The sequence below is a fragment of the Cibotium barometz genome, chromosome 20 (genome assembly GCF_041138505.1).
Source record: "Cibotium barometz isolate CiBa-2024 chromosome 20, ASM4113850v1, whole genome shotgun sequence".
Taxonomy (NCBI): Eukaryota; Viridiplantae; Streptophyta; class Polypodiopsida; order Cyatheales; family Cibotiaceae; genus Cibotium; species Cibotium barometz.
Genome location: NC_141065.1, coordinates 24,533,913 through 24,546,898, shown reverse-complemented (window position 1 = coordinate 24,546,898; position 12,986 = coordinate 24,533,913). Strand labels below are relative to the sequence as shown.

The window sequence follows — 12,986 nt, the reverse complement described above, 5'->3', positions numbered from 1 at the left end:
GGCCACATTTTTGACAAAAATAGACCGATCGAACCTCATGTTCCCATTATATTCAATTGAATAATATAGTCCAATAAGAAACAATGAATCAACCATTCGAGTGCACTTACAAAAATGTAAACTACAAATTGAGTAGCTTGAGAATTTAATTCCTAGTTTATTTGTGAAGGGCATTAACATTTTCAAGATTTATACATGTTTATTAGACCTACTTACCCATGTGACTGTGGTCCTTCATGGTGTTGGGCCATGACTTCAAAATATATCATGGCCCAAACTTGAGTGTGCAAAAGTTGCCTCATGATGAATGGGATTTGTTATCTCATTAAAGTCTTGGACATTGATATGTATTCAAAAGTTACAAGGTCAAAAAGAGGTCTTGCTAGGAAGTGAAAGAAGCATATATGTTATCTTTGAAAAGATCATAACGAGGTCTTGCTCTACTACGAAGTCAAAGAAACTTATATCTTATCTTTGAAGTATCATAACCATTGTTGGATCAAGTTTGTGCTAGAATAATTTGAGCATGCGATTTGTTTTGAGCAACTCAAAATAGAGACATTTTTTTTGTTTAAGGTAATAAGGAAACCACCTTCTTTTGGTTATTAAAGTACATGATCCCACTAAATATCTCAAAGTTTAATCCTTAAAACTTAAACACCATTAAGATCTTTCAAAGGTACGCCAAAGTAAATTTCACATGGTTTATCAAAATAGAAACTACTTATATCTCTTTCAAAAAAGTTCGATTGATAATTGACAATAAAATATTACATGTTTGCACAACTTCATTACAATTAAAACAAGTTAAGACCTTAAGAATCTTCCCCTTTGATGTTGGGTTTTGGAGAAGAAGAAGAAGAAGGTTAAGTTAAATTAAAAGTCTCGGGAATAATCCCAATTGCAATGTATTGGCAACGGGTTTCAAACTTAGGCGGGTCCTTTAATGTATAAAGAAAGAGAGAGCGAATAAGTTCCACCATATTTGGAGTCTATTTGCCAACCTTTCTATAATAGCTCTTAACCCACCTAATGAATGAGTTCTAATCTATAGTAAAGTGTAAAGAGCCCATGCTTGATTGTAAGGTTAGCGGAGTACTCCAGTATGAGGCGTGTGAACACAGCCAAACACCTAGCCTATAACACGAGGGTGTGCCAACAAATGGGTATGGAAAATGTTGGTGTTTTTTGGAGAATATGTATTAGAGAATGTAGTGTGTTTGGGTGGGGTCACAATTATTACTTTTCAGTGAACGAAGTGAACTTCCATGTATTTATTTTCTCCAATCATTGTTTTTTTTTTGTTGACTCTTTTGCATTTGGTTGCTTAGTGTAGGTAAATTGGAAAAGATTTATATGTGTTCAATAGACCTACATACCCATGTGAGTGTGGTCGTCCATGGTGTTCAAAATTTACATTTATGATGAATGGGATTTGTTATCTCATTAAAGGACATTGCCATGTTACAAGTTCATAAAGAGGTCTTGCTAGGAAGTCACAGAAGCATATATCTTATCTTTGGACATATCATAACTATTATTGAAATGAAGTTTGTGCTAAAGTAGTTGAGCATTTATCAACTTAGAATCATGACCTTTTGTTGTTTAAGCTATTAAGGAAACCACCACTTTTTGGTTACAAATACATGATCTCACTAAATCTCTCAACGTTTGATCCTTTAAAATTGATCAAATGCGATCGTTATGGTACATCAATAACATCGTAGAGTTCAAAAGAGGAAATTACTCATACTGCGTTAAAAGGTACATCAAACACGATCGTTAAAAGATACATCAATAAAATCGTATAGTTTAAAATAGAAACTACCCATACTTCTTCCAAAAAAGTACCATTGATAATTGATAATTAAAAATAGAATAACTCTTATAAAGATAAAAAAAAACAAGTGTTCTTGAATAGATGTTAGCAATTTCATTTACAAGAAAACCAATTAAGAATAAGAATCTTCCCCTTTGGGGGGGTTAGAGAGAGAGAGAGAGAGAGAGAGAGAGAGAGAGAGAGGAGGAGATTAACGTCTCGGGAATAATCCCAACTGCTAGGTAGCGTATCAGGACGGTCAATAGGTTTCGAAATTGGAACTCAAGCGGGTCCTCGAATGCATAAAGAAAGAGAGCGTGAATATGTTCCACTGTTATCCACTACATTCAGAGTCTATTTGCCAACCTTTCTGGAATAGTTCTCAACCTACCTAATGAATGAGTTTTAATCTCTAGTAAAGTGCTAATAGCCCATGATCATAAGGTGAGTGGAGGCACGATGAACACATAGCCTACAATAGGAGGGCAGACCAACAAATGGGTGTAGAAAATGTTGGTGTTTTTTGGAGCATGTGTATGCGCACGAGCACGAGTTTGGGTGGAGTCTAGATGATTACTTTTGAGTAAATAATGACTTAAAGGGGAAAATTAGAATTTAGAAGTTTTGGAAAGGAGATGAGAGAAAAAAAAGTATTTGGTGCACTAAATGGGCACTAAAAAAAGTATTTGGAAAAAAAAGTGTTGGGTGCACTAAATGGGCACATTTACACAGGGAGGGGTTGGCTCCCAACTCACCGGAGCCCATTGAAGGCGCTACCAGACACACACTACTGTTTTACACCTAAATCTGCACCTCTTGTTTTATATATATATATGTGCACTCAACCTTCTCTTTCTCTTCTCCTCCTCGTCCTCCTTCCTGCTTCAGTGAAGGTATTGCTCTCTGCATCTTTCTTGCATTTCTCAGCTTCACCCTTTGTGGGCTGTCTAGTACAAATCTGTGAATTGATTAAGGAATCAAAATCTTAACATTTAAAAGAAGATCTTTCGCCTTATCTCTTGCCCTTTTTTTTTTTTTTTGGTTGTTGTTGTTGCTTTCTCTCATTTTTCTCTGATTCCTTACATCTTTTTAATTTGTGAGAAAATGGGTTTTAAGTATTTCTATTTCATTTTTCCTCTGATTTCTTTCAACTTTTAATTCTGAGAAAATGGGTTTTATGTTTTCTGTGTCAAATTTCTACGATTTTTCTTTTCTATATTGAGAAAACAAGGCATCTAACGCTTGTGCTTCTCTCTGCTTGTCTTGCAGCCGAGCTTATCCAAATTGGGTAAGTTGTGCTTGTGAGAAGTACTCAATCATGCTGGTGACTGTGGTTTCCCGAAGTGGCAGGGAAATTGTGAAGGGCGGCATTGAGGTTCCAGACAGTGTGGGTACCCCCTCCTTGATTTTTCTGATCAATTTTATAAATTTCTTGTCAGTGCAAGATATACATTCTCATAGTATGTATGTAGCAACATATGTGTGTCTACATGCCTTGTGGCCCTCAGTTGTATGTGTGTGTATACATCTGTATGGATGGAAAGTATGCAGGTGTTTATATGCTATTTCATCTACACAGAGTGTTTGCTTTAGTTGTAATGATTACCACTTTACTCTTTTGTATTAAAAAAAAATGAGACTAACGCCACCAGATAATCTACTCAGCTTCAGTTATCATTGTATCTACTATTATTTATCAGTGTAGATGTGTACATGCATAATTCATGTATACACGTTTATAATTAATGCTGTGTTTGCATCCAACAAGATAATAGTTGGCAACTGTGTTTCAGAAAGTGGGTGCCACTCAATCTACTGGATGTATGCAGAACAGGGTGCCAAGTAATTTGATGCATGTGATTGTGTTAGCAAAGTGGTGCTAAATAACTTGATGCATATATTTGTGTGCTTATCCACATGAGTTTTTTTGGGGGTATGCTGTTCTATCTCATGTCTATGGATCTATTAGAAACTGCAAGAGTGCGATCGGGTGGTCATCTGGACCATTGGTAGCCTTGTCCTTCTTTGCATTGCCCTCAAGTATTGAATGGTGTAGGAATAATGGGCAGTTTGGAGCGACTCAGTTGGTTGTTTTGAGCCTTTAATGATCAAACCTTCTACATATTTTTTTCTTTTCTTCTTTTTAAATCATCAGGCTACGGTCCAGGATCTCCAAGCTGCCATCTACAAGAAAAGTAAGTATTCTGGTTTATTCATGTTCTCTGAATGGGTTGAGACTCTTCTTATGTATGCATGTTTGCATGTATGTATGTGTATGTGTGTGTTCGCATACTTACTTACATACATATGGAGTAAGGGTTTACTTGCTACCTTGTCTACCCCCAAGTGGGCATTCATGTGGCCTAATTTGGGACATAAATCATGGGTGAACACATTCATCTCTATTTTTCTGCAGCTAAAAGATTTTACCCGGAGAGGCAGCGACTAACCTTACCATTGGCACAAGGGCAGGCTCGTCCTACAGTGTTGTCAGGAGACAAGAAGCTAAGCGAGTACTTCTCCAAAGGTTCTGACATCAAGATACTCTTCAAAGATCTGGGTCCTCAAGTGAAGTACTCCACTCTCTTTTTCTTCGAGTATGTGGGACCCCTCTTTATATACCCCATCTTCTACTTCCTACCTGTGTACAAGTATGTTGGGCTCCCAGCTGAGAGAGTGAAGCACTCTGTCCAGACTTATGCCACTGTCTATTGGTGCTTCCATTACTTCAAGAGGATCCTGGAAACCTTTTTTGTCCACAGGTTCAGCCATGCAACCTCTCCGATCAGCAATGTATTCCGGAACTGCTGCTACTATTGGTCATTTGCTGTATTCATCGCCTACTTTGCCAATCACCCTTATTATACCGCTGTCAGTGAAACTCAGATGTACATTGGGTTTGGGCTGGGTATCGTGTGTCAGCTGGCCAACTTCTATTGCCACATCATTCTAAAGAACTTGAGGTCCCCTGATGGTAAGGGTGACTATCAGATACCCAAAGGCTTTCTCTTCAACTTCATTACTTGTGCTAACTACACAACAGAGATCTATCAATGGTTGGGGTACAATATCGCCACACAGACTCTTGCGGGCTATTTGTTTATGGTCGTGGCTGCCCTTATAATGACAGATTGGGCACTTGGCAAGCACCGCAGGTTGAGAAAGGTCAGTTCACTGTGTTGCTTCTATCATATATGCATTAGCTTCACTTTGTTTCCTTAGATATGTGCTTTTTCTTATTGTTATAGATCATCATTTGAATGTGAAGCACATGTTTTTTGCAGTTGTTTGATGGGAAGGAAGGCCGACCAAAATATCCACGCCGATGGGTCATTCTACCTCCGTTTTTGTAGCCGTTTCTTGCCAGATTTATTAAGGAATCATGACTTCAGTCTAGGTCTTTTTATTACACACCGCATATAGCTTCATTGCCTTAAGTAGATGAGGTCTTTTAAGTAGGTATATGTGTACGGGACATGGCAAAGGTAGCTAGGGATTATGGAGCAATTATCTGATGCATGGCTTTGAAATGATGTTACACCCTTATTCAAGCCCAGTTGGTAACGCCCCTTTAAAGCCCTAATGCTGTTAATGACAGCTAAAAATTCATGAGATTGTGTTTATTGCTGAACTGCTCGGTCTTGATGTGGGCTTGCCTGCCTTTTGTCTCAGTCTTTAGCCTCTCCTATACCCACATTTCATTGTTCTTGAACTAGGGAGGGGTTTACAGGAGTATTGGGGGCTGTTGTCCTACTGGCCCCTGTACCTTAATGAGAGTTATGAAGCTGGAGGCCTCTATCTAACAATTCTGTAATACCATAGCTAAAATGGCTAAAACTTATAAACAGGCACTTACAGAAGGTACACCGTTAGGGACGTACAGAACCTCAAAAGCAATGTCGGGGTAGGTTTTGGGGGGATGATTAGAGTGAAGCAGTAATTGATAAATAAAATTGTATTGAGAGATTGTTGTACTAAAAGTTAATTTTGGATTAATAGGCACTGTAGTGGAGTGCTTAGGGGTGTTGGTAGTCGAGTGGTTAGGGTGTTTGATTTTCTTATAAGAACCCGGGTGCAGTAATGCACTGTAACTCTTGTGTTTGTAAATGTGTCCTTTATTCATGGTGGTGGATGATCTTGATAATAAGGAAAGCTGATTTTCCAACCATGAAAGGGACTAAAGGTGCACTTATCGAGGTGGGGGAGGTAGCCTAGTGGCAAGGGCTCTTGCCCTACACCTCGACGGTTGGGGTTCAAATTCTGTCTCTAAAAGTAACCTCGCAATACAAAAAAAAAAGGTGCACTTATCTTGAAAGTAATTGACCTATCCATAGCACGGGATTGTATAATGTTGAATTCTGTGTGGGATTTGTTTTCTTGCTGAATCCCCCAAAGTCTTAAAATATGTAAATTGGAAGGTGGTAAAGATTTACCTGTGCATTTGAGTGGGGCTGTCAGAATAAAATGCAGACGAGATGTTCTAGAAGAAGATAGAATGCATTGGGATGACAATTAGAGGCAAGTAGAGTGCACTGGTATGGCAAATAGGCATATAAATAAAGCCTTCAAGAAAAAGATTGAAGTTACCAAATGGGATTTCTTGAGTGTGAAAAGATTTTTTTTAAAAAAGCAACGTGTCCTACCCAAGGTGGTTAACAAAGCTCAGGTGGTTAATCTTTTCTTACCGTGGGGTTAACAAAGCTCATGTTAATGTTTTAGTTATAAAACCAAATTGGTTGTGCATATCTATGGCCTATATAATAGTGCCTTTCTTTCTCATACATCCATAGCCCAATCATTGGTGCTTTTCTTTTTCATAATCCACATTCTCCTCCAAGGGTGTTTTTTTTTCTAATCCACAATTTGAGGTAATTAATAAAATCACAGCTTTTCTCTCGTACTCCTACTGAGAAATTTGTTTAGAGTTATTAAAATAACAAATTGAATCTTGCACCCTTAAATATATAATAGTGATTACTAGATTTTGCTTCTTACATGGAATAATCAAATTCATCGCTTCAATTTTACAAGAATGTCATGTGCCAAGCATTCTAATACCATAACACCCACATGCTCTTGAGGAGCATGTACGTTGTGGATGTTTGGGTAGTAGATGTTTGCATGGCTCCTCCATATCCAACGTGACAATCTCCATGCCTTACAAAATCCTACTATAAAATTAAAGATATCGGTGTTGATATCCCTATCAAGCGATTAATGATAGTGATTTAAATTTGTACCCTTAAATTTTCTTACCTCATTGGTGGGTGTGTTGTCCCATTTTTATGCCTCATCTCCTCGCTCCAATGCCATCTCTACTGAATTTTTGTGTTTAAAGTGAGTAAAAGAAAGGAATAGAGGTGGAGATGGCCATGTGCTTTGTTTTTTTGTGTGTGTGTGCGCGCGCGCGCATGCAAGTAGAGAGAGAGAGAGAGAGAGAGAGAGAGAGAGAGAGGAGAGGAGAGACCAAACGACACAAGCTTTCATATATATATATAAATAAAGAGAGAGAGACCAAAGGACACAAGCTTTCTTTTATATATATATATATATATATATATATATATATATAGAGAGAGAGAGAGAGAGAGAGAGAGAGAGAGAGAGAGAGGTACCAAAGGAGGACACAAGCTTTATAATTATATATTTAGACTTTAGATCAATTCTTACCATAAAGCTAAAACAAAGGTATGAGAAACTTGCATCGTAAGAAGAACATAGGTAAAAGGTGATGTGACACCATTAACATTATTTGTATAAAGCTAAGAAATAAAAGGTAAGGCATAGCTGGGAGTCTTAGTATAGTTCCACCTAAGACTTATATAGGTTTTCTCTTGCAAGTTCTTATTGAGGTATTTTCCTTCTTGTTGTTCTTGATCCGTTCTCATTGTATCATTGAGGTAGCCATAGCTTGTACTAGGATAACCTCCATCAGAAACACATAAGTGAATATAAGAAAAGTTATCGAAATCAGCTGGGTCTCTCTCCTTTTGTGAGGAAAAGCTACGCATTTGGGAAATCATCTTCCACCCCTTCTGGTTCTTCTCCTATTTCCAATCTTGACAAGAAGTCTGCCATTGCATGCTTGTTTTCCTAAGGGTGAGCCTTATGTTGAACTCAAATTCATACAACAAGAGCATCCATCTGGCCAACTTTCTTGCTAGGTCTGGTTTGTTTATTAGGTACAGGAGAGCTTTGTGATCTACATGAAATTCAAACATCTTACCCAACAGTTAGTACTTGAACTCCTTGATGGAGTAGATTATTCCCAGTGACTCCTTCTCTGTGGTGGAGTAGTTCTTTTCCAGCCTTGACAACCTCATGCTGCATAGTAGACTGATTTGTACCATCCCTCCTATGCTTCCTGCATCAGAGTACTACCAATGGCTACGCTAGAGGCATCGACAAACACACGGAACACCAGGTCATAGTTACGCTGCTGGAGGATGGGAGCTGCTAACAGTATCCTCTTGAGATTTTGGAATGCCTCTTGATAGGATCCGGACGAGATATATTCTGCATACTTCAGCGTCAAACTATATAGGGGCACCGCCACGTTTGCCAGGAACCTCATGAATCTATTATGCCACTCTTGCTAGCTCTTTGGCATTCTTGGGTGGCTGCAGCTTCACAATGACTGCGACCTTGGCTGGATCCACCATCGGAGATGAAAGGATAGAGAATTTTCCAAGAAGGACTTTCGATGGAAAACCAAGTTTCCAAGTTGATGAGATTTTCGGGAGGAACCTTGTAGCCTTGGCTTCTTTTTACAACTTGGCTTTTGATGGAGAAGCCAAGTTTCCAAGTTGACGAGCTTTTTGGAAGGAAACTTGTAGCCTTTTACAATCAGTATTATATAGATCTTTCAATGGCATATTCTCTCTATCACGAGATGGTATCACCATTTCCATGTTATGGATCTTCAAGGTAATTGTATTACTAATGAAGTATGGTTTTGCATATGTAGCAATAATCCATTTCCATCCTAGGACTAAGTCTTCTTCTAGCACAAACTCAATCACAAAAAGTACTTACATTAAAGGGGATTAGTTTGCATGTTTAAAGTACCCCAAACATGGCATATTCATGTCCTTCATGTGAAGGGAATCCACTCAAGATGAGCTTGTATTGCAGGTTAAACTAATCATTTTCATAGTTTAAAGATCACGAGATTATGTTCATACCATGGATAAAGCTTAAATTATGTTGATATTTCCAAGGGCTTTAAATCTATATCAAATCTTGGAAGATTTAGAGCAGGGTCTAGTTTAGGTGCTCGGCTTTCAAGTTCCATGTGTTAAGGGTTCCATTTCTCAAAACGGCTCCTCTTCTCATAAGAGTAGTGTGGAGCTCCAATGGTTGTTCAAAAGTGGTCCACAAGCTTATTTTTGACGTTTTTAAGTTTTTTCGCCCCGATTTTCAAGTCAACTTTTGCAAAAGTTGGTCGAAGGAAAAAATGATGAAAATCGGCCTCATTCGCTCATGGAATGATTTAAAGAGCCTGAAAAGATCACCGACATAAGCACTAGAACATGTTCATCCAACGGCCTCACGTTTTGGGAGATACGAGCATACGAACATGGCTACCTTTTATACTCTCTTTTTTACCGCTTCAAATAGGGCTACTTTTTGTACTCTCTCTTTTTTATCCCTCGGTTTTTCACACATGAATATCTAACTAAGAGAGAGAGTCATGGTTGTGAAAAACTAGCAATTTAAATTGGGCTCTAAATTATTGCCAATGAATTCTAACAATCAGTCCAAATCATGTGGTCACCTTACCAACCTCAAAAGATGATTTTTTTTCGATGTTCTCAAAAAATTAACGACCTTGAAACTCTAATTTTGCACACCAAAAAAAAGTGATTTTTTGGATTCAAAATCACTACAAAAGGACTTTAATAATTAGTCTTATCATTTGATCACCTTCCCAATCCCAATTTTATTTATTTTTTCGACGTGATTTTTTCAAGATATTCATGCATGAATGTCTAAGAGAGTCACGACCATGAAAAAATATAGTTTTCATAGCCAATTTCGTAAATTACAAAGTTATTTTTCAAACTTTTTTGGCATGAATTTATCTTTTATTTAAGTTTTTCTCTCAGCACGTGAATAACTTTCTAGAGAGAGAAAGAAGTCAAGTGTGAATTCTAGAGAGAAAAAAATATGATTTTTTAAATTCTCAATTTTTATAGTGGTTTTTGGAATTGGGTTTATGTGGACTGAGTGGTTTTGAATTTCAAATTAGGAGGTATAAGAGATTTTTCGCAAAAAGATAAATGGGAGATAAAAAGTCAACACTTAATGACACCCCCTTACACATGTCTTACACATGTCTTACACATGTCTTACATATGTCTAAATGCCATCCAAAAGTTTAAAAAAAAGGCACCAAGCATCTTCACATTGAATATACGTTAGCCACTAATGAGTTGTGGAAAAAAGTAATTAGGAATTAATCTAAGATTAATCCTTTCACTAAATTTTTCTCCCTTTTAGATTGATTAATGACTCTAATTAACCATTAATCACTAATTAATTTATAAAATTAAGTACATCATTGGATTAAGCAATGAATTACTAAGGCATGTACATGCCTAATGTGTGAATTGATAAATAATGAATCATTAATTAAGATCCTAATTATAAGCTTCTCTCTTATGCAAAAGAGAGCTAGAATCCTTAATTTTGTGAGTTTTTTGTGTTAATTTGGTGTAATAATCCATTAGTATGCACTCTAAGAACTTCTAACCACTTTTTTTAAACTCACATTAGTCCAAATACAACTAAAACTTCTATTTTTTTGGGGTTTTTTTCACTATCTTAACTAATCACTTTCTTAATGCAAAAAACCAATTCAAATAATAAAATTAGTGAAAATTAAGTTTTTTTAATAGGTTTTTTAGATTTTATTTTATGATTAAGATAACTAACTAAAAAATATTTTCTCTGATGATTAAGCTAACTAAAATAAATGTCAACACTCTAATTTACTCAAATACAACCAAAAACTCATTGGAATTGTAAAAATTAGTATCTAAAGTCTATGTAAAAAAATACAAAAGAGAGCAAAACTTTTATTAATGCTTCATAATGTAATTGATGCATTCTAAGCCTAGATTAACATATTACGTAGATTTAGAGAACAAAGAACGAAAAAGCTAAAGGATTACTCCTCAATAGTGATGCCAAAAATATTATTGCTTGCTTGCACCTTTCCTAGAAGCACATTCAAAAGAGATTACCTTAGCAAGCTACAACCGTTGTGGGGATCTTTTCAATGGCTGAGCTAGTAAAACCCTCAAGGTCTCCAAGCTTCACACCTCCTTTGGTAGCAATTTTTATGTCGCCTTCTCCCCAGCGAGAGCGTTCTCACACTGCCATGTTATACTATGGGTCCTCGTCCCTGCTCTCATCTCACAACACTCATACAAGCTCACTAGTATACATTAGAGAAGAAGCAAACTCTATTCCACAATGGGAGAGTATATTATATTATGAGAGAAAATGACACATATACAAGTCCATAAGTATATTATATTATGAGACAAATGACTTATATACAAGACCACAGTTTAAGTGTGTTCACACACACTTAAATTGTGATTGACCGAGTGCCCAAGGCGCATAAGTGGCATATTGCTTATATTATACTTAATTTCATAATACATGCATGAAGTGCATTAAAAGGAAATCCATTCTAACTTATTACCACATGATTTTGGAGTAGGAATCGTCATACGTGTTCTGTCGGACCATTTCTAGTTGCTTGTCCAAGTTGTAACTTTGGACACCGTTGCTTTTTCATAGATTGATCATACATGCTTTTGGTGTCTTCGCCTTTGCTATTTGATGTAGAATTATAGTGGAGACTCTTGTTAACCATAAAATGGGTTGACATTGACTTTCTTCAAGCTTAGGGGGTTTATGCAGTGGTGGTGTAGCTTAGAGTGGACGGCTTGGATTTCGAGACCCAAACGGAAGGGTTCCCTTCATAGAAGCCTTGAGCTTCTAATGTTTTGACATGGGGCTTGGGTTGTGGGCAAGACTCTAATACTTGGGGATCCCACTTGGCCTACTTCAACTCATGTTGTGCAAGGCTTGTGTGGTTAAACACTGGCTGCCAATTTTTTCCTTGAAGTTACCAAAGATAAGGGAATATATATTTGGATGACAAGCCTTGGGATGTTGAAAGGTTCAAAGTGAACTCATCCATCAAAGTCATGATAACCATCCCTTGGCTGTATACAAGTATGTTTGAATCCACACTTGTAGCATGTGCCACCTTAAGACATGACATTAGGATTTAGCACTAGATTCAAGGATGGAGTTAGGGTACTTGGGTGTGAATTTGTGCGGATGCTTTTATGAGGACTTCATGAGGACCCTCGATAACATGGTGCAGGCTCTTGTAATGGAAGCATCAAGAGCATGCGTGACATGTTATTAAGGTCTCTTGCTCTCTATAGCGCCATGGCTTTGAACAAATATGCATACTCCATGGTTGGAGGCTATTCTAGATATCCATATGGATCTTGTTGCTTGTATGGGTCTTGTTTCTCATAAGACTCATATTTCCCACGTTCTAGATTTTCTGCATCTTCATGTTGAAAACTTTTGTACCAGTGTGGTTCATGGAGGAACCCATTAGGTTTTAGTCATACTAGAGGTGGGTATGGCATTGGTGCTGGTGATCTCAATAAGGGGTTTTGGTAGAACCGAGCATGGTTAAGGAGTGGGAGTTGGGGCTGGCAAGGCTAATGATTACCTTGGTAAACATGAGCATCTATTATGGTGCCCCGATGTTCACCTTGCTTGGTTTCCTTGGTATGAACAATGAGCTATATATTTGGTTCTTATGGCACATGCAATGATCACAAAACCTTATTTTCTTGGCCTTATCAATGGGGACACTCCATGTTTTTGTGGCTTTGATGTCAAATTACACACACCAAACCATATCTCTATGTGTAGCTATGGCTTTTATATCAAATTACGCACACCAAACCATATCTTTATGTGTAGAAGTGGGTGTGGGTTGTGGCTCAGGTTAGTGTCCTTGGGACTAGGGTGGCCCTATGAATGTGGCCTAATTGAGCAGATTGTTTGCCAACTCATCCATGCTCATATCCTTAAATAGAATCCTTTTTGGTGGTGGTTGGGC

General features: G+C 37.5%; 1 protein-coding gene across 1 annotated transcript; it reads left to right on the top strand.

The window, feature by feature from the left end:
• The first annotated feature begins 2,542 nt into the window (after nucleotides 1-2,542).
• Nucleotides 2,543-5,450, top strand: LOC147627688 (very-long-chain enoyl-CoA reductase-like). The gene is made up of 5 exons (XM_086814620.1): nucleotides 2,543-2,712; nucleotides 3,089-3,206; nucleotides 3,975-4,014; nucleotides 4,236-4,984; nucleotides 5,104-5,450. Exons 2-5 carry the CDS (start codon nucleotides 3,138-3,140, stop codon nucleotides 5,170-5,172), a joined length of 927 nt encoding a protein of 308 aa, XP_086670746.1. The 5' UTR covers nucleotides 2,543-2,712; nucleotides 3,089-3,137; the 3' UTR covers nucleotides 5,173-5,450.
• The last annotated feature ends 7,536 nt before the right edge of the window (nucleotides 5,451-12,986 follow it).